Raw genomic sequence first — 23248 nt, forward strand, 5'->3', positions numbered from 1 at the left:
CTCGCGGTTAAATGCTATCTTTGGTTTGGCTTTATCAAAACATGTCGAGTAAGGTGTCATACAAATTGGAATACTAACCCCTCGCCAATTCTGGCGACGGGGTTAGCATTCCACCCTTCTAGAGGGACACGACATGTACAGTACCTGAAACCCGGGTAAAATCAGACATAGCCTCAGCTCCACAAAATGGATGCTGCCACCACAGACACAAGTCTGCCCTCCTGCTGCTGGGAGTCCTTCCAGCTTGGGAGACGTGGACAAAGGGTTTCCTGCCAGGGGAGGTGCGAGCACCACCCCAGACAGGATTTTGTGTATTGGTCAGGTAGGGCTTGAAAGAAACCAGACATGCCTGAGGCTCACAAGGAACCTCGGTGCATATGCCAGTTCAATCCGGTCCTGGGGCACACCAGCCCCGGACCTGGGGCGAGCTGGACAAAGGATTGGGGGTGTAACCACCCCCCTTCCTGGTCCCACCCTTAGGGAGGGACCTAGCAGGTAGTCCGGCCCCTAGAATCCGCTTAAAGGTAGGAGCTGTGTCCTAAGACTTCAGACATCCTGGAATCAACTTAACCACAAGAAGAATACGGGAACTTCGACGCTCTGCTGCACAGAGGACTGAAGGAAATCTCCCCTATGGTCAGGGACTGACCATCTTGCTAACGCAAGCACCAACCAGCTATTGAACGTCTGCTTTGCCGCCGCCTCCTGCCGGAGCCCGAGCCCAGAGCCCGACAAGACCTGGACCTCCAGACCTCTCACCGCCCGATCCACAGTCCCTGCAAAGAAGGAACCCGTGGAGGCACCGAGACACGTGGAGCCAGCCATCTTGAAAGACCGACGACAAGCTGCAAGCGCTACAACAGAGGCTCCCTCCAAGTTGTGCTTTGGGTCCTGAGAAGCCCAACACCCGAGCAGCATCTGCACCACAGGTGAGCCCTCCAGCATCTCCACGATCTGCGTGGGGCCCCTCTGCACTTTGCATCTCGACGCGCCTGCCCGGTCCCTGGCCCGTTGGCTAGTGGCCATTTTGGCGACGAAACCTAAAATCAACGATGCTGGTCTGGTTGCTCCAAACTGGCCCTAGCTGCTCTCCAAAAGAGCAGCCCCTCTGACCTTGCTGGTCAGAACAAACAGCTTTCTTGAACTTCCACGACTCCTGCCTTTGCCAAGGCTTGTTTGCTTCTTTCGAGTCGCCGACACCGCCGACAGCGAGAGCCTGCGTGGGACAGCTCGTGACCCGACTCCTGGACGTCATCGACCTTCAGGGACCACGTGGCTGCGGAGACAAGCTACACCTCTTCACCTGTTTGCACCCGACATCGCCTGGTACCTACCTGGTGCCACGCCGGTCACTGGCTAGTGACTGTGAACACTGTCCCCTCTGCTTTCAGGTCTTCTACAACTCCGATCCACTCTTGGATCCACCGCATCTCTTCTGGACCGACCGCCTGCAGCATCCTTGTCGACAGGCTCCATTGAATCGATAGAAGAAACCCGATGCACTTCGAGACCTATGCACCCGCTTCCTGTGGGTGAGGTAAAGCTGGCACTCCGGTGCCCAAGTGTAAAGAATCATCTCTAGTGTCTGTGTTTCGAATCTTGAGATCGTAGTCTAACCAGAAGAACCTTTCTGCAGTAACTTTGTAACTTTTACGCACCCATTGAAAACCTATGGGAGCACGCGTGTGACTTTCCTCACTGCACACGCAACCCGTGGACCTCCTGGTCACTAACTGAAGTTAGCTCCTTGTAGGCCCAGCGATGCTAGAGGCCCTAGGCCTTTTCCCTTTCCTGTTCGTGGTACTTATACCACTATTTTAGTATATGGTTTGAGTGGCCACCAGGGCCCATCCATATAAAGTGCAACTTCTGTGTATTAGAACATTGTCTTGTTTAACGATTTGTGCTCCTGTGCTCATAAAGAGTCTAGGGGTTACTTTGAGAAATAAATACATATATATTTTGAATATATATCTGTGTGGTGTCCTTTCATTGGTATAAAAGGGGGTTACATTTGGTAAAACAGCCTGCTTAACACGCTTTAACGAGTTTAGCCTCAAATACTGCTTAGCCTACGCTACCACTAGGGCAGCTAGTCCGAAAAGGTTGACTTATAACCACACCATAAGGGTTGCTTGGCATGGTACAAGGTGGTCACTTTAACTAGTGAACATCATATACCAGGCCAACTTCTCACACCAAGGTTGTGTGGTAAGGTGTTTGAGAGAGTACGAGGGTAGAATGAGTGAATTCATGAGGCATGGACATGATCAATTGCGGATTTCTTTTGTACGTCCATTTAGGCCAGTTACATCAGCCACCATTGCTAGGTGGGTGAGGTTTTGTATGTTTGAAGCTGGTGTGGATTTGAAAGAGTTTGGTGAGCATTCTGTGAGGGGTGCGATGGCGAGTAAGGTTTTTCTATCTGGTGGTCGTTTGGAGGAGATATTGCGTGCAGCAGATTGGTCAAGTGCGGATGTTTTTGCAAAGTTTTATTTGAAACCTTTAGGTTATGTTCCGTTTGTGGTTGTATCACAGCTTTGAACATGCATAATGATAGCCTCCAGTCTTGCCATGAAATGTAGATTCTCCAGGTTTGTATAGGGTTTTCACTAAAGACACGGAGGTTAGCATTATCCCTCCCACCCTCCGATTTTATTATTGGAAGGGGTGTGAGTTGTACAGAATTTATTGTATATTTCTTGTCTGGGAAGTGTTTCTTTAAGTTTATTTATGGAAATATTTGTTTTTTTCCATTTGTTCAGTAGGTCAAAAAATGATGGAATTTTGCAACAGATGGCAGTTTTAAATTTCTCTTCAGGAGCAGCTTAAAAGAAGAAGATGGCTGCTGTGTTGTGGATCATATTCCGTTGAACATTCTATGTTCTAGAGTTTTTGTGTTTGGTGATGTAATACTTTGAAGTGCTGCAGGGAGTGACAATAAAAGTATTTATGCATAATGCTAGACTCCGTGCCCTTAATGAAATCCAGATTCTCTCTACACAAAATTGGAGAATCTACATTCTACAGAGCCTACCACATTCAAACCTTTTTAAAGAAGCCGTCACTTGTGTGCCGGTTTAGAGCATTATAAAAATAATGACCTACTAGTTAATGGCTGCTTCTAAAAATGTTGAAAAGCATAGAATCAACACAAACAGCAGGTATCGGAGTTACAGCAGAAGGGCTGTCAGGATGCAGATGTGAAATATCACCAAAATAATGAATGGTGTCAGAACTTGTATATTCACCTGCTCATCCACCTATACATTCCACTTAGTGACCTAAGCACCTAATCCAAATATCTGTCACATGCAGGTCAGGCACGCCTTAACTGTACATGCTCTGTGAGCAATAAAAGCTTGTTCTAGTCAGTCCTGTTTAACCTGTTCTACTGCACGTACTGCCTTCTGTGTGAGACGAAGCCTGCTTTGCTACTGTGATGCTGGTACTGTTCTGTGAGGAAGCAAAGTGTGCCTTGCTGCTGACTCATTTGTACCTATCCTGTGAAGGAGGAAGCTTATGCTGCCTCAGTTGTACCTGCCACCTGAAGGAGGGAAGCTTGCACCGTTTCTGGCCAAGGTATACTTGATCTATGAAGAAGGGGTGTTTCTACTGATGTTTCCCCACCGTAAGAAATAAACAAAAGGATATTTTAAACACACTTGCATAACATGCCCAGGCCATTCAGAAGCTTTTGTGGGATCCTGGACAAAAATGATTTGCAGAGTCCAGATCCAGATATCCTGCTTCTCATTCTGATCAATCTGTGTGATCCTTGCACTTACTGTTCTTCAGTGGACCTCCTTTTCCATGATCAAAACATTTGGAGCACTTTCACTTCAAATAATTCAAATTCAAATTCAAAATAAGCTTTATTCGATTATTAAAAAACAATCACAAAAGCACAAAGCAACAAATGTAAAACTTCCTAAGTAATAAACCAAAAACCAATTTGAAGGAATCGCAAAGCAAATATTAAAATAGAATAATCAGCCATCCAATCATGAAGGTTAAAAAACTATACTTTTTCTAGCAGCAATAGATTTTAAAATAAACGTGGCAGTAAAAAAACATATCTGTCTCATTTAAAGTAAACAACAGGCTCAAAGCAGATTTCAAAGTTCGAGACCCGTATTTTTTAAAAAGTGGTTTCAGATAGAAAATGCGCAAATGCGTATATAAATCACATGTAAGGAGAAAATGTACAACACTCTGTTTAGTGACTCCATCACATGGACAAGGAACAGTGGGGTATTTTTTTATAGATTGAAAAGCCACCAAATGGTGGACAATACCTAATCTCAATCGGGTCAATACGAACCGATGCGATGTTCTGGTAACCTTGGACAGGTATTGTTGGAACCCTGTAATATGCTCCTGTGAATAGTAAAAAGCCACAGTTACTAGCTGCATATTCTTAAGATGATGACATTGAGCTTTTTACCTCAAAAAAATGTGTTTAAATTCTAACTTAGGGAAATCAGACGCATAATTCGGATTGTCCAAAATATTCACCTGAAAAAAATCCTTAAAAGTAGAAACCACATATTTTAAACAAGGGATTTGTAGGCATTTGTCCAGACGAAGGCAATCCTTTATGATGCTTCTATTGAACCCAGTCTCTTTCTTCATCCAAATCGATCTCCATAACATTAGGGGTCTCAACCCTACCAGATCAGTCAAATAGTTCAGCCCCACCTCATTATGAATCAATACGGTAGGGGCGGATGAAGGTAGGCATAATAATTTTTTTAGAAAAAGATTTTCCTCAACCTGAAGCTCTCCATGAGGGCAATAGCCCCAAACCCCTGCTCCCTAGAGCGCAACCGGAACACATTTGTTTCTATAAATGTGTAACATATCAAATATGCGACGATCCCCCAATTTAATTGCAAATTTAAAAACGCCGTAGGCGCCTTTGGCCATTTTGGCCTTAGTATTTAAAATCTCATCATACCACATGCCGTTACTCGAAAACATGATGCCAAGGTAACAGAACTTACTCACTAAGTAGATTTTATGGTTCTCAATGTGGAAAGATCTCAAATTTCTTATTTTACGTCCACACGGTAAAATAAAGGTCTTAGAGTTATTGAGTTTTAATTTCCTTTCTTTTATAAAATCAGAGAACCTATTCATTAGTTTTTGTAAACCGATGGGGGTTCTTGAGAGGAGTACCGTGTCATTGGCATAAAGCAGCACAGGTAATCCTGTCCCTCAATTTGCAGCACATCGCATTTGACCTTTTTGAGATCGGCTTCTATGGCATTGATAAAGAGAGAAAAGAGGAGGGGTGCCAACACGCAGCCTTGCCTAATGCCAAGGCTCACCGAAATTTGGCTTGTACATTCGCCTGCTTGGCCATAACATATTCTTGCGGATAACTTGGCGTAGAGTCGTGCCAGGAAAAGAATAATAGCCTGAGGGGCACCTAGATCCAAAAGGGTTGACCATAATAAGCCATGATCTACCAGGTCAAACGCGCTACTAAGATCGGCAAAGCAGAGAAAAAGGGATCCCTGCTTTGCGCGCGTATATTTCCCAATAATTAGATCTAAATTTATGCATTGTTCCAGGGTCCCCCGACCTTTCCTGAACCCATATTGGGATTGGGCCAAAATCCCATTATCCTCCGCCCATTCTTCTAATCTAAACAATAAGACCCGGCTCATAGTTTTTAAAGAGGAGTCTAAAAGAGATATAGGGCGATAGTTCTTGGCTTCAGATCTAAGGCCCTTTTTATATATTGGAATTATTATAGACTCCCCCCCCCAGGTCGTCGGAATCTTTTCCTCTACCGCCGCATTGAAAACATTAGATAAAACAGGGCCCCATATTGTTGTGTCAGCTTTATAAAGGTCGATTGGCACTCCGTCTGAACCCGGGGCCTTTCCACCTTTACTACATCTTAAAGCATTTACTACTTCAGATGGTGTAATATTAAGGGGGATAATAGGCCACACAACGGTAGATAAGCTAGACATGCAAGAAATATCGCTACAATTAAAAATAGATGAAAAATGAAGGACCCAACTTTCCTTACTGACTTGGGAAGTAATTGTGGGTGCGTCATCGTTCCTTAAAAAAGGACTATTGACGGTATCCCAGAAAAGCTTACTGTTAGCTAGCTCCACCGCGGCTGTCAATTTATCCCACGCTTCAGCCTGAAGATCACGTTACCTACGTTTTAACTGTTCCCTGTAGGCTATTCTAAGATAGGTAATAATAGACCTATTCCGAGGACTACGCGAAAGGGCTTTCTTTAACTTCTGTAGGGCCTTGGTACAAGCTTTGTCGAACCATCCGCTATTCTGTTTATGTCGCTTTACATTAGAGGTGGTCAAAACTTTATTGATATTTTCATTAATTTTACTGAAACATTGTAAGATACCCAAATGACCAACGTTGGCATCTAGACACGTACTTATTTCCGGTAAACAGAGAGTGACAATTCTGTTCAAGTACTTGTCTGAGTTAGTGACAGTCCACTTAATCCTGTAACCATTAGGTCTACTTAAAACGACATCATTTACAATAGTTTCAGTCACCTGCTTCTTGTAGCCCCATAGGGACAGACATAAAATAATACAATTGTGATCACTGACGGATAGGTCCAGAGTTACCGGGGATCCACAAAAGACATTAATATTCGCTGAGACAACCAAGCGATCAATTACAGTACTAGCGCCCCTACCAGTAAATGTAGGAACAAGATTAGCCTGGTCATCTTTTACACTCTCTAATACTTCTAAATCATATTAAGCCATGGCGGAGTTCAACATCTCTCCATAAGAATTATGTGGGAAATGGACCTCCGCCTCATCGCTATCTGTAGTATACCCACAGGCCTTAGTTAGGGATAGAGGGCAAAGAGGGGTATTAAAATCACCCGCCCAAATAAAATCAAAATTAATAAAATTATCGGAGCACAATTTGTCAAGGGCACCCATTAGTTCCAAGACCGCAAGTGATCGCGTCTGATTAAATACATTATTATAATAAATTGATAATCAAGACATTGCGGCCATTCTCGTGCTGTACCCAAAGCACTTGAGAATGGTATCCAATCATTTCATAAGACTTGACAACCACAGGCAGTTTAATTGACAATAATATAAGAAGACCACCCTTTGCTCGGCCCGACAAAGATTCCTGAGCTGGTAGATTAAAGGAAACAAACCCATCAAAATTGATTTGTTCTTTGCACCAGGTCTCCTGCATGCAGAATAGATCACAGCAACCAACAAACTCCCTCCAACCCGGAATATCCAGCTTGCGTTGCCACCCGGCAATATTCCAGGTGACTAAATAATAACCTGAACAGGTGGGAGTTGCTTGGGGGCCAGAACAATCATATGGTATCTGGGACAATTGTCCTGAAGGCATAAATACATTCTCAATAGAAATAGGACTTATTAGCAAACTGGGGCCCGTGTCTTCAACTACATCCGATGGAATAGCCGCCACTCCCCGGGCAGGTGAATCAATGTAAATGACAGCCTTCTCTAACGAAGTCCCCTCTATCATCATTCCAGGTTTACCAATACACCCATCCGGGGACATAATATTATTCATATCAGTTAACTCACCAGGGGGGGGTTTCATGGACCGTCAATCACAGTCTTCCAAACCCGACAGGCCTTCAAACCGGTTAAACAAAGGAATTCCTGCGCCCAACCTTTCAGCAGGAATACCAGATATTAACAAACGCGAGGGACGCTTATTATATTGCAAAGGCGGGTAAAAGAATGTAAGCGGTAAAGAATTGATATGAGAGGCCAAGTTATTTGCGGGCCAAGCGCAAATATGCTCCACGACCCTTCTGTCTCTAAAATTTAGGACAATACAGTCTCCCTTCACCAATTTAGCTTGGGGGCCTACCCAATCCACCCGACGGGCAAAAATTATTTCTGCTGAAACTGACACTGGTAACGGCCTATGTTGGTTTAGCCAGTGAATACACTTGTGTTTTAAGTCCAAAAACTCCTCCCGCTTCCCATCAATTAGTGCTGGGACTCCCGTGAGGACAACAACATAAGGGGTCGATTCAGGCGGGAGATTTAAAGATTGCCTACGGTCTACTAGGCCAGAGGATTGAGAACCCCGTTGTCCTATGGGTTTAGTAGTAACGACATTACCTCCAGTCCCATGCCCATACCCACCCTTCTCTCCAGGTAAATTAGGTTGCACCCTAATGGCCGTTGAACTAGAAGATACAACCGGGGATGTTGGAATTACTTGGAGTGGGGGGGCTACCCCTGCGATAACCTGCAGTTCCTCTTGATCATAACATGTTAATCTCGACACACTCTTGTTGTGTGCATTTCCATTAGTGGCAATACCCCATAGATCATGTCTAGTTTGGGATGAAGCAAAGGCCAATTCAAGACAAGAAAGCCTGTTTTCAATGCAATCTAGCCTGTCATGGATCGATGAAACAGATTGTTTTAACATGGATTCCAGTCTAGGCCAAAAATCATCACCCAATTTAATAGGCATATTATCTACCGGAGCCGAGATGATAGGCGGGTCTTCATGTGAAACCTTCCCTTGGCCTCGATTTACAGGGGTTACTAAATTATTTTTAGGAGGGCCAAGTTTATGACTTTTAGGCAACGTTCCTTTATCGTTTTCCATCCCCCTTTTCCTTTTAGAACTTGTACCCTTCGGGGCAGTATCAGAGGATAGCTTGAGCGAACCCTGCTTAATAACAGAAGTGGATCTAGTTCGAACTGGGGACGATGGAATAGAGGGAGCTTGAGGATTAGAACAATTAGATCGGCATGGGATCTTACTACTAAGCATGCCTTCTTCTTCCGAGATTGGATAACACCTTTGCCTAATTTCCGGCATTTTATCCAGCAGGGACGAAGAACTCCTACTGCCTATCGTAGTACCATCAGGTGTATCCGATATAAATGTATGAGAGGGAGTAGGAGATTTAGCATGTACAATAGAGCCCAATGAAGAACGTTTATCGGCAACTGTATCCAATGACAATCTCCTTTCTGTGAGTTCAATTTCATGGGCTGATAAAGATGAAGCTCTTATAATAAATGTATCTAAAGTCCCTGCAACTGAACCCTTAAAAGGGGACTTGTTAACAGAACATCCTGATAATGAATTCATAATTACAATACAATATAACAAAAAGCCACTCACAGGAACAATACGCACGATATATCACACGTGTATCTTCCCCTAAGGTAAACGTTAGAGACAGAGCCCGTCCCGGCCTCACCCGGCCACTAACTGCCACAAACGGTCCCGCCCTTGTCCCTGGCTTCTCCCGGCGCGCGACCGCGCTGCGGGTAAGCTAGTTGTATAAATACCAGCTGCAGGCAGCAGGGGCGGGAAGAGAACACAGCTGTTGGAAATTACGGGGCTGCTGGTCCTCGCAGCCCCGTCCACCAAGTCTTCCAATTAAACAGCGCAGAGCGATTTCCTATGGCAGCTCCAGTGTTTGTGCTCAGGGAAATACAAGCAAGCAGCAGGCTTTGGAACAGACTATTCACCCTCTGCGAACGGCACCCCACATATCAGGATCCGCTCTGTGCAAACAAACTCTCTAGTACATGAGTTAATAGACCCTAATATTGCTCCATCTATAACAATAATAAGGGCCTTGAATAGCAGGCAAGAGACAACTGACTAGCCTCTCGAGTCATTAATCACTTGCAATCAGGGCAGAAGATGGAAAGAATGTGAAGCACACCCAGGGTGTGCATTGTACGAGGCCCTGACCAAACTGGGTGACCACTAGGCAAATTCTTCACTGCGCCTCCTTTTCCATCATCATCACATTTGAAAACACCTAAAAACAATTCAACTCAGGATGCATACTATACAAATATGTTGCATTGTATATGATTTAATAAACCATAATGGTGCTCCAGCTATAAGAATAAAGGTTTATATAGGCTAAACAAAAACCGGGAAAGCAGAAGGTGTGCGGTTCACTAATTCATAAATAGGCCACTCGGTGCAGTGATATCTAATTAGCTTAATTCAAACAATTCAAAATATTGTTATTGAGGGAGACATACTAGTCAGAAACTTTAACTCCAGTATCTCCTTCGCCAATTACCAGGTGTCTTGTAATGAGGTAATCCGTGGTTAAGCATCTAGGTTTGTTTCAATCCATATGAATATTTTAATATACATTCAACATTCCTCGTTGAAATATTTGCAGCTGTAAGGCTGGATATACTTCGGCCCGAATGATTTAAAAAAACATTAATTGCAATATGAATTGTTAGTGGGCAATGAAATCAACCAATAGTGTTGTGAAGGTTATTGATATTATATGCAATGTTCACAAAATGCAGATCTGTATACAGTTTGCACCTATGCTCTCTTTCTGACATCCATACCTATTCCCTAGCTCCCCACCTCCCCCCAGCAGAATGTGATGATGCGGGACTGCTGAGACTCCAATATCTCGCATATATTCATGGCCTTTGAATGAATGAGACCCCCCCTTGAGGTTTGTGGGCCACTGGCGGGTTTGTCTCTCCCCTAGGCGGCAAATGGTGCAAGGCCTGTGTTAGGCCCCTGACCCATCTTTTATTTTATTTATTGATTGATTTTGGCAATACACAAATACAGCAGATCTGCAGTACAGTATTCACTCTGGGCTCAGATATAATATAGCCTTATAGCCCGCCGTAGCGGGCTATACCGGTTGTTAAAGACCCGCTGCCGCGTTAAAGGCCCGAGCCGAAGGCGAAGGACTTTAACAAAGCAGAGGGACTTTAAAAGCCGGTATAGCCCTGCTACGAAGGGCTATAAGGCTATTAGAACATTCTGCCACTAGAGGGCAGAATGTTCTAACAAAACAAAGCCTTCAGGGAGCGCGAGGGGATTGAAATCCCCTCAGGCTGAGGTACAGGATGAGAGGGAAGGGGAAAAGAGAAACGAACCAGCCTCCCGGTGAGGTCTGTCGGGCACATCGATCGTCGGGAGGTCACCGCAGGGGGCAGACGCGGCCTCAGTCATGTATCTGTTAAGTCTGAGGTAAATCCCCTGACCCATCTTCAAATACTGTCTGTAGCGGGTTCCAACCTACTGCCACCTCAAGGGTGCTTTCCTCCAGATAAAGTGATCCTACCACTTTGGAACAGGCTCAGGCACTTGCTCTGGGCAGCAAGGGCAGGTTTGGCGGGCTCCGCTGCATGCCAAACAGTTCTCTGCTGCCACCTACCGGATAGTTTACAATTATGCGCACGCGGCAGACAACAGCAAAATCAATTTATGGGCTTCATTAAAGGAAGTCTACATTCTGTTTTTCAGAACACGTTAGGATAATTTAGCAGTATTTTATTTTTTATTTTATTTAGTGCATTTTTATAAAGCGCGGACATTACCCAAAGCTGTCAGAGCGCTGTACAATAGAGCTAGTTACGTTACAAGAGAAAAGTGGTACAAAATAGAACATTACACAGACTAAAAATGAAGGGTACACAAACACAAAATCCAACACAGCACACAGGGGTGAGGAATGTACAGGACAAAATACAAATTTACAACAAAGAGCAAATTTCCAAGAGGGGCCTGAGAATGAAGGGTACACAAACACAAAATCCAACACAGCACGCAGGGGTGAGGAATGCACAGGAAAAAATACAAATCTACAATGAAGAGCGAACTTCCAAGAGGAGCCCGAGTATGAAAGTATTAGTTCTGAAAGTGTCTTTGGAAGAGAAGACATTTGAGTTCAGCTTTGAAGATCCGGGTAGAGGAGGTGGCACGGAGCCATGGGGGAAGTGAGTTCCATATTCTCACCGCATTGCCTGAGAAGGATTGCGCCATCGATCTTTCCCTTTTGAAGACGGCGGGCTCAAGCAGAAGCTTTTCCGCATTGCGAGAGGGTCGAGAGCCTCAGGACAATTTCAATTTATTTGCCAGGTAATGAGGGGAGGACGTGTGCAAGGCTTTGTGTGTGATGCAGGCAGTTTTGTAAATAGATCTTGCCTCGATCGGAAGCCATCGAAGAGAGGACAGGATAGGAGTGATGTGGTCGCTTCGTTTAGACCCCGAGATGAAGCGAGCTGCTGAATGGAGGATGGATTTGAGAGGGGAGAGGTGGGATTTGGGTAGGCCCGTCAGAAGAGAATTGCAATAATCCAGTCTTCAGAGAACCATCGATTGTACCAAGGTTTTTAAGTCTTTCTCCGGGAAGAACCGACGGATCCCCCATAGAAGGCGCAACTGGTACCGTGCGTTCTTGGCAATAGAGTTTATGTGGGAGATTAAGTTGAGTCTTTTGTCAAGAATGACACCTAGGGATTTAGCGCTGTCGACAATGATGGGTCTGTTGTTGAGCAGGTTCAGCTGATCCATCCACGTTTGAACAGGAGGAGGTGAGAGAGAGGTCGAAAGGAGGAGGAATTCAGTTTTGGCGGGATTTAGAATGAGTTGGTGAGCTAACATCCAGTTGTGGATGGAGTTGAGAGTAGAGTTGAGTAAAGAGAGATCGTGTTCGGAAGACACCTTGAGGTAGATTGAGTGTCATCCGCATAAAGATGGTAATGGATCCCAGATTTGCTTAGGAGGTTCCATAATGGTTCCAGATAGAGATTAACCAGAGTGGATGCCAGGATAGAACCTGGAGGGACACCTTGACCTACAGCCAATGGAGATGAAAGACTGTTCGCTATCTTAATCATTTGGGATCTGTCTGAGAGGAAAGAGGCAAACCATTTAAGCACTGTGCCATCCAATCCCATTCTCTGTTGAAGAGTTTTGAGGAGGGTGCTATGATTAACAGTGTCAAAGGATGCTGAGAGGTCTAGAAGAATCAGAAGACACGATTCCCCGGAGTCGAGTATATGCAACGCATCATCAATCACTTGCAGCAGGGCTGTTTCAGTGTTGCAATTTTGGATGAAGCCAGATTGGAAAACATAGAGGAGATTATTGTCCATAATATGTAGGGAAAGTTGTTTCGCAACACATTTTTCAGTGATTTTTTAAAGAAAAGGGAGGGTGGTGATAGGGCGGAAGTTGTTGAGGTCTGTTGCATCAGCGGAGGTTTTTTTTTCAGAAGAGGGGTAACCTGTCCTGATTTAAGGGCAACAGGAAGGGAGGTTGAAGAGAGAAGGGAGGTGGAAGAGAAGAATTAAGGGGACGGGGAAGAGCGGAAAGGGATGAGGTGAAAGGGGGAGGGAAGGGGGAAGGTAAGGAAAGTCGGTAGACCAGGTTGTAAGACAGGTGGAATAATAAGGGGGGAGGTTGGTTGGATTAGGGGGGATTAGGGGGGGGAGGAGAAAGCGTTAGAGAATCGGGCAGGTGTAGGGTGGGTAGGGGGAGTGGATGCCGGAGGCAAGGTAGAAGAGCTAGGGGGAGGAACCAATTGGGAAGAGGGAGGGGTGGGAGGGGAGGGGAGGGAGCAAAGGTAGGGGGGAACAAAGAGTAGGCCTGTGACTCCCGGGAACGTGGCCTGACCAAGTATCGGGGAGTCAGGGGGGGAGAAAAGGAGAAAGGAGATGAGCTCAAAGGAGAATCCAGGGATATCATAGTTCTATGGGTTGGACGAAGGGAGTGGAAGAGATGATCAAAGAGGGAAAGACAGGAGTCTGTAGCTTGTATCATGACAGTACCATTATTGTAAAGTGTAATGGTGAGAGAGCCATTAAAGCTAGTGGACTGGGAAATTTTAGCCGCTGTCCATGCGGGATAAATGAGGAGGAGGAGGAGACGTTGAGGGAATTGAAGAAGCTGGTGGACCAGGAAGGGATATCGTGAGTGAAAAAAAGTAAGTCATTTTTGAGTTTCCCTAGGCACCCATTATGGAATTGATCAACAAAGAGGGAATCAGGGAATTGTTCCATGGTGTTGTGCTTGAACCGTTTTGCTGCTGCTTTGGACAGATTGGGAGTGTAAATGACTTTGAAGCAGTTAGCTCCCGACTTAATTCGAATGGAAGCCATGATAGGGAGAGGAGGGGCCACTAGGGTAGCAATAGCGCAAAGAATAAGAATAAGAAGGAGGGCGCATATTCCGGAAGTCAAGTGAGGCGAACTGGCTGCAGTAAGCGTTCTGTAACCATGAAATTAGATCAAAGAATACGACAAGAGAATATGTAGCTAGACTTTTCTAGGACTCTGGACACTATGCTACTCAGCTGTGCTACTGAATTACTATTCCTCGCTGCAGCACAGGCTCCCACACTCCCCTGCGGCCAGTCAGGATGCAGCTCTCATGATGCTGGCAGCTTGAAAGCAGCATCAGGATTGGCCTGAGCACCCCCAGAGAGACTGGAAGCCTGTGCCTGCTCTCTCTAACCCAACAACGCAGCTCGGGTAGGAGACAGCTCAGTGTGCATGTCAGTTTGTCTGTCCTGAGATGGCCTGCCAAACCAACATGCACACTGATAGCAGTGTCGTGCCCACCACTCCCCCTCGTGACTGCCCCCGTAATGGCCACGCTCCCAAAACTCAGCCTTGCCCTTAGAACTTGAAAAATAGAACGATAATAACCCATTTTATTATCGTTTTATTTTTCATGTTTTGAGACTCGCGGAGGGAGGGAGAGGAGGGGGATGACAGTCCACCATAGCAGATGAGCCACCACTGATCAAAGCACTCAATTAGGAAAAGACCCACTGATCAAAGCACTCAATTTGGAAAAGACTGGCCGTGTGAGAGCCATTCAACAATAAAAACTATAGTACAGTATTATAAAAACAGAATAAATTAACCAAGTAAAATACAATTTGTTAACCCGAAGAGTTTAGGAATGATCAAAGTGCGCACCCAGTTATTATGGATGGAGCCTTGTATAATTTCATGCTGAAAGTAGAAAGAGTTAAGACTCTGCAGTCTGCAGGAGAACAGAACTAGAGATGTAACTACCTTTTCGCCCCTTCACCCACCTTAGCAGTAAGATATGTGATGAAGTGGTTAACTGACAATCAAACAATAAGTCATGTTCTGCTTAAAACATATGACTCAAAAAAGAAAGATCACAAAACGTATGTACAGATATTTACATCTCTTCCTCAACATACTTTTGCATTTGTTTCCCACAAACATTCCCAGACATACACATGGAAAGCTCTGCCAGGCAGTAGTTTCCAGGTGCTCTTCTGGGAATGCCATGCAACATATTTTTCAAGCTCCTACTCGCTACTGTGTGTAATTCTACATAGCGCAGAATTATGCACTTTTTTCTTCATGGGAAAACATTTTTCCCCTGTAGAGAAAGCCCGGTCATACACCAACGCAAAACTCTGGTGGTGCTCCATTTCCTTTCTCATCCTATCAGAGTCACCTTCTGACCATATCCTGGATGGGAAGGGGTTGGCCAGGTATTTCTGAATGCCCATAAAAGTATGTTTGTTGGCATTCACAAACATACAAGGCAAACAACAATTTGTAATGCTCACTTCCCATCCCTTACAGGGAATTTACTACTAGTGCCAAGACATAACACTAACATGCAAATAAAACCTCTTTAGGGACAATGTAGCACTTACCCATAACCTGGTCATGTGACTCTCCACTGAGAAGCTTGACCGGCGTTGTTAACCATGCTGGGATATTATGTCCAAAGAACAGAGTCTGAATAAGCACCATGAGCAGAAATCCATTCCAGAACACAGACACGACATAAAAATGGGAAAACCACCTGCAAAGACAAAACCACCTTCATTTCAATAGTGTAGAATGGAGACTCACCTTCCTTCTGGGAATGAGACAAGATCACTGGAACAATTGTTCAAGAGACACAGTATACCTTTGTGCTAAGATCACAACATAATACATAATAGGAAACACTCATACAATTAGTGACTTGAACTTTGCTCATGCTTTTCGATACTAGCAACAGAAATTCATTTCATCCCCGATCATAGGTGTGCTTGCATAAGTGAGGTCTAGTGGAGCGGTTCTTAACCACTTGACTGCTGTAGACCTATACTTAATCATTACTGGAATCCGAGGACCGACAATGTATTATTATTGGAATCCACTAACTGGAAGCTGGGGACTCTGCACTAAGCAATTTGGATGATTTGAACCACAAAACACTACAAGCATTGACATAGCCAATAGGTCTCGCCTTTGGGACCTTATTAGTGTGTAGCCAGGGCGATTGGCTTTGCCAATGGCCATTAGCATTGTGGCCACTGTGCAGCATGTTGAAAAGTTATATTAAAAAAGTGTTTTAAGCATTTTTGTTACATTACAAATAACCAAGAAGACAATAGGAGTGTGGAGGTTGGGAAATAGTACCTGAATTACAACACGAGCAGTGGACAGACACAAGGGGAGAATCAACAGATGCCAGATTCTGAGGGCAGACAAGTGTTGCTGAATGATGCTGAGGTGGTGTTGTGGAGGTAAAGCTGAGATGGTGCTGAGTCATGCTGAGGATGGGGTGCTGCACTGGTGCTTAGGTGGTGCTGAGTGATGCAGAGTTGGTGCTGTGCTGAGGTGATGCGTTGATGCTGAGGAGATGCTGCACTGATGCTAAAATGTGGTGCTGTGTGGGAGCTGAATAGCTGCTTAGGTGGGACTGTGCTGATGCGGAGTTGGTGCTGCACTGGTGGTGGTTCGATGATGATGAGGTGTTTAGGTGGGACTGCGCTGATGCGGAGTTGGTGCTGCACTGGTGGTGGTTCGATGATGATGAGGTGGTGCTGTGCTGATGCTGAGATGGTGCTGTGGTGGCACTCAGGTGATGTGGAGTCGTACAGAGGTGGTGCTGAGTGATGCTGAGGTGGTGATGAGTGATGCCGAGGTGGTGGTGCTGCGCTGGTACTCAGGTGGTACTACGTGATGCGGAGTTGGTGCTGCACTAGTGGAGGTGCTCTGATGACGAGGTGGTGCTGTGCTGATGCTGAGATGGTGCTGTGCTGAAGTAGTGCTGAAGTAGTGCTGTGGTGGCACTCAGGAGATGTTGAGTGGTACTGAGGTGATGCGGATTGGTACTGAGGTGATGCGGAGTGATAATGAGGTGATGCGGAGTGATAATGAGGTGATGCGGAGTGATAATGAGGTGATGCTGAGATGGTGCTGTGCTGAAGTAGTGCTGTGGTGGCACTCAGGAGATGTTGAGTGGTACTGAGGTGATGCGGATTGGTACTGAGGTGATGCGGAGTGATAATGAGGTGATGCGGAGTGATAATGAGGTGATGCGGAGTGATAATGAGGTGATGCGGAGTGTAGTGCTGTGGTGGCACTCAGGTGATGCTGAGTGGTACTGAGGTGATGCTGAGTGGTACTGAGGTGGTGCTGAGTGATAATGAGGTGGTGCTGAGTGATAATGAGGTGGTGGTGCTGCACTGGTATTCAGGTGGTGCTAAAAGATGCTGAGATAGTGTTGTGCTGAGGCGATGCTGTGCTGATGCTGAAACGGTGCTGCACTGATGCTGAATTAGTGCTGCATTGGTGCTGAATTGCTGCTGAGGTGGTGTTTCACTGGTGCAGAGACTGAGCAGGTGCCCGGGCCTGTTGCTGCCTTACTCGATGCCAATGGAAAGACAAGTAGATGGGTGCAGCGTTGAATGAAAATATGTTAAGGTTTTTTCAAAATGAATAAAAAAATAAAATAAAAAACAAAAAGAAGAGGTGAGCTGCGCCGTGCAAAACAAAAGAAAGGTGCAGCCGCCATACTTAAAGATTAAGCGTGGCGTGAGGCACAAGGAAGGAGAGTGAAGAGAAGAAGAGCAATGTGAGGCACAAGGAAGTAGAGCGAGAAGAGAAGCGTGAGGCACAAGGAAGGAGAATAGCAAGAAGAGCAGCCTGAGGCACAAGGAAGGAGAATAGCAAGAAGAGCAGCATGAGGCACAAGGAATGAGAGGGAGGTAGGCGAAGAACAGCATGAGGCACAAGGAAGAAAAGTGAGGGGAAGAGCAGCGTGAGGCACAATGAAGGAGAGTGCGGAGAAAAGCACAATGAGGCACAAGAACGGAGAGTGAGGAGGAGAAGAGCAGCGTGAGGCACAAGGACAGAGAGTGAGCAGAAGAGCAGCGTGAGGCACAAGGAAGGAGAGTGAGGAGGAGAAAAAGTAGCGTGAGGCACAAGGACTGAGAGTCCAGGAGGAGAAGAGCAGCATGAGGCACAAGGAAAGGGAGTGAAGAGGAGAGCAGTGACAGGGACAATGAAGGAGAGTGAGGAGAAGAGCAGCGTGAGGCACAAGGAAGAAGAGTGAGGAGGAGAAGAGCAGAGTGAGGCACAAGGAAGGAGAGTGAGGGGAAGAGCAGCGTGAGGCACAAAAAAAGGAGATTGTGTGAGAGAGAGAGAAAGATGTAAGAGATGGTACAAGGGAGAAATAAAATCCATAGCAAATAAAAAATAATAAAACAATGAAAGCTGGACACATTCTACAGATACATTTTCTAAATGTTATAATAATTGGTGCCCTAGAGTATTCGACCACAAAACAAAATCACTAAGCTCACAGCAACTTTTCACCGCCAGTAATTAGCTCTCTAAAGTGTTGTGAATGGGAGCTCTGTAAAGACACTTTTGAGTGAAAATCATTATATATCTCACTATAACTGATCAGCCTTGATTTGGTAAAAATCAACTCCTATCTTAAGAGACACAATGCAAGATGCCACACTAGCAGCATAAGTGCAATGCACAAGCAACATGAAACAAATGTTAAAGTTTACGACCATTAAAACATTTGCATCTGTGTTAGGGGAAAAGAGAAATGACAACATCAGCTTCATGATATGAATGTTTATTGTTACGCTGGAGTTCAGGTTCTAGTATTCTTGGCCGATTGTCAATTTGCCAGTTACTAACTAAGATTGTCACCATGATTTCCATGCAACACTTTTCAAATAACATGGAAGTACATGGATGCTTTGCATAATAGTAGGATGTGTTTCACTGAACTTAACATGAGCACTTTAAACGTTCTGCCTTCAATTTTCGTGAATCCCAACCATCAAACTCCATATGATTTGGCTGTTATGGATTTATGCTTGCAGCTCCAGAGAGTATCATTGGAGGTGTGGGCCAGTTAAGCCAATATTGTCAATTTATAATGAATGCATTTATCTGGAAATTTTAAGAAATCAACAAACACAATAGAGGCATTACCTTTCCAAAACGATTGCAATCCAGAGCACCACGTCTGATCACATTGCTCACAAATATGCGTTCCATGTGGTTAATTTTCAAGTACCTCTCCATTAGGCAATATGAACATTCTTCCGTTTATCAGGCCAACTATCAATCTACGTTATGCCATTTCTCACAACCAATTTTAGTGAAGTTATGATGCTTACAAACCGGGGAATAAATCACCATAAAAACGTTGTATTTACCTTGGCTTCTCTTTTTCTTGTTCCCCGCTTCTCTTCATACTACTGCCTCCCCTCACCAACATGTGACTATCTCACACACACAGACCTCCGAAATATTGTCAAGGTAAGTGTAGATTTATTAACTCCGTTGCGACAAAGTTTCTGAGTAATATTGTTGTTACAACCTACGTGAACATCTATATTTTGACTGCGATAACGTGGTATAAGCCCAAGTAAAGTTGGTATTTTTGAGAAAGATAAACAAGTTACAAGTTGAGGTAATATTGTTGCTACACACATTAATATAGGGGTCTTTCATGACGATTTGGACATAGTTGTGTAAGCCATTTATATAGAAGGATAAAATCAGGTCGGTGGCCATCAAAAGATAATCTACCAATATTATTCCAGTTTTAGGCACAAGTGAGGCTCAAGTATGTTCATCTTGAAGAAAAGTAGTAGAAATCATGTGACAGAGGCACTCAAAGTCCAAAAGAAATAAACGCAGAGCGTGACACGAGTGCAAGGTTATTTGTATATCAAGAACGTGAGAATGTAATGTAACTAACTGGTGCTCATGTAGAGCGCTCCAATACCTTCGGGTCGAGTTTGCGATATATAAAACTGCAAAACAAAAAGTACAATGATGTAGAGAACCATCTGGGCTCTCCATTACAATGTATCACGCACACATGCAAGCATAGACCCCTCGGGGCAGGCTCGACCTGAGGGGACAAATAAACAGCAGGAGACCGCTAGGGGTCTTCCGGCCAAGTATAGTAAACTGGTGTGGCATACCTTCATTTTACAGCACTGCTGCGGCCTATAGTCTTCAGGTCCTGCCGGGCAACATTGGCGAAGAGGCCGGTCGCAACCAACGCGTCCAAGGATTCACTCAGCAGGGAGCCCACCCGCGACGCTCCGTCATCGTGTGCTGTGGGGAATTTCTACCTGTGCCCACGGGTGCCACCGTTTGCAGCCCGGACCTGCCCCATACGCCCAGCGTGGCGGCCGCCTCTGTGTCCACACGTCGATCGGCACCAGGACTCCTGCCGACGTGCCCTGCACCTGCCCACATGCCTCCCCAGAGCCATTAATGATTATGGGTAACCCAGTAACCCTCAGAACCTGGGTAAGTACACTAAAGTAAAAGTGGTTCCGTCGGGTAGCTCAACTGATTTGCACAAGGTATTAGATACATTAAAGGAAATATGTCCTAGTCATATATCCAAGTAACACACCAAGAAGAACAACTTGTTTATGTAAAAGAATGAATTTCTTTACTTTATATATATATGCAAATCAATGAAATGGCTGTCTGTGACATAAAACACATACGGCGAAGAAACAAATGACTACGGTGTACAATTAGTGACTGGTAGTGATACGTGACATAGTGCTGTACAAGGGTGACATAAATAACATATCCATAAGACTGGAAAATATTTATCTTTCAAGTCCAAGACTCAATGCATAAATCCCCACAGTAGTTATGATTTCCTGCTCAAGTCAGGTAAATTGCGTGGACTAATTGAGACAGTAACGTTGACGTTTCGACCCTTAACAATTGTGCAGCTTATTAAGCATCAGAAGCGGGTCTTCATCAGGACAGGGGGGGGGGGGGGGGAAGAAAGGTGACAGCTGATGACTTGGGGTCCTAATACATGGACATCCAACTTGAAGCAATATTCGGAGAGGTGTCAGCCGACTGTTTAAAAACTTGAAATCTGTCTTCACCAGCTGGTGGAAGTAATTAATGAGAAGTCGCCAATGCGATCAAATTATTGAAAAAGACTTGAAGAGGACACCCTCATCCATCCATGTCAGCTCAGTTGTGTGCCAGAGCAGCGGGAGCGTGCCCCAGCCGGCGGTGCGCTCCGCCAAAGTAGACGTCTCCGTTGAGTGGTAGGTTGGAGAGGGTACCCCCGCTGTGGCTCATAGTGGTACTGCAGGCCTCCTGCACTGCATGAAGCGAGGGAGTCTCCCACGTGGCCAGGGCCTTCCCCACCTGCCAGCTGTCAGCCACTACTGAGGTCAAAGACACTGGAGAGACCTAGGGGCACTGTCAAGCAGCAGGCCCCATGCAGCCATAGGAGCCCTGCGTGGGAGGGAAGTCAGCTGGGCCCAACACTAACCACAGAGGCCGAGCAATACCAGTGTGTCTCCCCACGATGGCAAGATGCGTGCCATCCTCCACAGAGCATGCAGGGGGACAGAGCCACCTCGCCCAGGAGAACAGGCTCAGGAGACCAGTCATTTGCATATGGTCACGTGCCAGTGTTCAGTTTTGTGCACAAGACCCCAGCGCCAGGACCGTGCCACTGGGCACGAGCGCGCCGGTGCCATGAGCAACCAAGCCCCAGCAGGCGCTGCCAGTCAGCAGGCCGAAGTGGACAATCCAAACGTAGGTGCCAACGCACCACCTCCAGGACACAGCCACACAGTTGTCTCCCCACTGCCGCCCTTCAGTGAAACAGCAGACCCCGCGACGGCGGCCCCACGGTGGAAGGCGTGGATTGGACGGCTGAACCACTACTTCAAGGGCACCAGAGAGACAGATGGTAACGTGAAAAGGTCGCTGCTCAGCTATTACTGGGGCGCGGAGATCTACAACCTTTTTGAAACGCTGCCCAACATAGGCAACGATGATGACTATGAGGTGGCGGTCGCCGTGCTCAACAGGCATTTTGACCCTCAACTTAACCCAGACTTCGAGCGGTTCAAGTTTAGACAGGCGTCGCAGTCTGACACTGAGTCCGTGGACATGTTCTACGTGCGGCTGCGCTGGCTGGCCAGCACGTGCACCTTCCTGGACCAAAGGGAAGAAATACGCGGCCAGGTCATCCAGGGGTGCCGATCAACATTGTAGCGGAAGCTGATCCTTCGACAACCAAGGATCTCGCTGGACGAAATCCTCATCCTGGCCAGGTCTCATGAACTGTCAGACGTCCGGGCTGGCGAAATGGAGGCTGCGCTACACAAGACCATTGTGGTGCCACACGCACCAAGATATGTACCCGTCAAGGAAGAAAGGGTTGAGGCGATCCAACGGCGCCCCACTATGACTCGCCAGGCACCGAGGACGACGACCGGAGGGCAACTGCGGAGAGGACCATCTGGAAACGGCAGTGTGCGGAGCAAAGGGGAAGACATACTCCCGCTGCGGGAAGGTGAACCATTTTGCATGGGTATTTCGAAGCAGCCAGTCCCGACTGGCCGCTCTAAGGTCACGGGGCATGTCGCAATGCCTGCGCCAAGTCTCACTCAAAGACCCGCAGTCACAAGAAGACGACTCGCCATGGGAGCTCTGCCTCGCCCTCGAAGATGATGACGACGAAGCAGGCCTGACACCCACCGGAGGCTGCCACCGATGTGTTCGGTCCTGGTAGAAGGACCCGCTGTCCGGACGCTCATCGACATGTGTGCATCGGTCAACGTTATGGACTCGGAGCAGTTTGACCGTCTGTCGCCACCGCCCCCGCTCGCACCCATCAAGGCCCGTATCTACACATACGGAGGGACGGACCCACTCCCCCTCCAAGGAGTCATCGAGGCCAAAATTGCCAGCGGAAAGCATGTCATGGTGGTTCGGTTCCAAGTCACGGAGGGGAGAAAAGGCACGCTACTCAGCTGCCACATGGCGGAAGACCTAGGCCTGGACTTCTTTGCGAACCAGGTCCACAAATCCCACATTAAAGACATCCTGATGGAGTTCCCGGCACTGTTCACTGGATTCAGCAAGCTGAAGGGGAAACGGTTCAAGCTCCACATAGACAACATGGTGAGGCCTACCGCCATGAGGCACCGGAGGGTGCCGTTCAATCTCCGCTCGCAAGTGGAAGAAGAGTTGAAGAAACTAGAAGGCCTCGATGTCATCGAGAAGGTGTCCGGTCCAACCTCATGGGTGTTCCTGCTGGTCGTGGCTCCCAAGCCAAAGCAGCCCAGAGCCATTCGGCTCTGTGTGGACATGAGGCTCCCAAA

The 23248-nt window shown here is 46.2% G+C and overlaps 1 protein-coding gene across 3 annotated transcripts in view; it reads right to left on the bottom strand.

Moving 5' to 3' along the window:
* The window catches only part of SRD5A3 (steroid 5 alpha-reductase 3), a 246693-nt gene that overhangs the window by 166127 nt on the left and 57318 nt on the right, over positions 1–23248 (bottom strand). For 2 of the 3 annotated variants that reach the window (XM_085642086.1, XM_085642084.1), the window contains exon 2: positions 15482–15651. In XM_085642086.1, the coding sequence (XP_085498212.1) occupies positions 15482–15651 (170 nt within the window). The remainder of the gene's footprint in view (positions 1–15481; positions 15652–23248) is intronic. The other variant, XM_085642085.1, reaches the window with a different exon arrangement.

Source organism: Triturus cristatus, chromosome 2_2 (genome assembly GCF_964204655.1).
Source record: "Triturus cristatus chromosome 2_2, aTriCri1.1, whole genome shotgun sequence".
Lineage (NCBI taxonomy): Eukaryota > Metazoa > Chordata > Amphibia > Caudata > Salamandridae > Triturus > Triturus cristatus.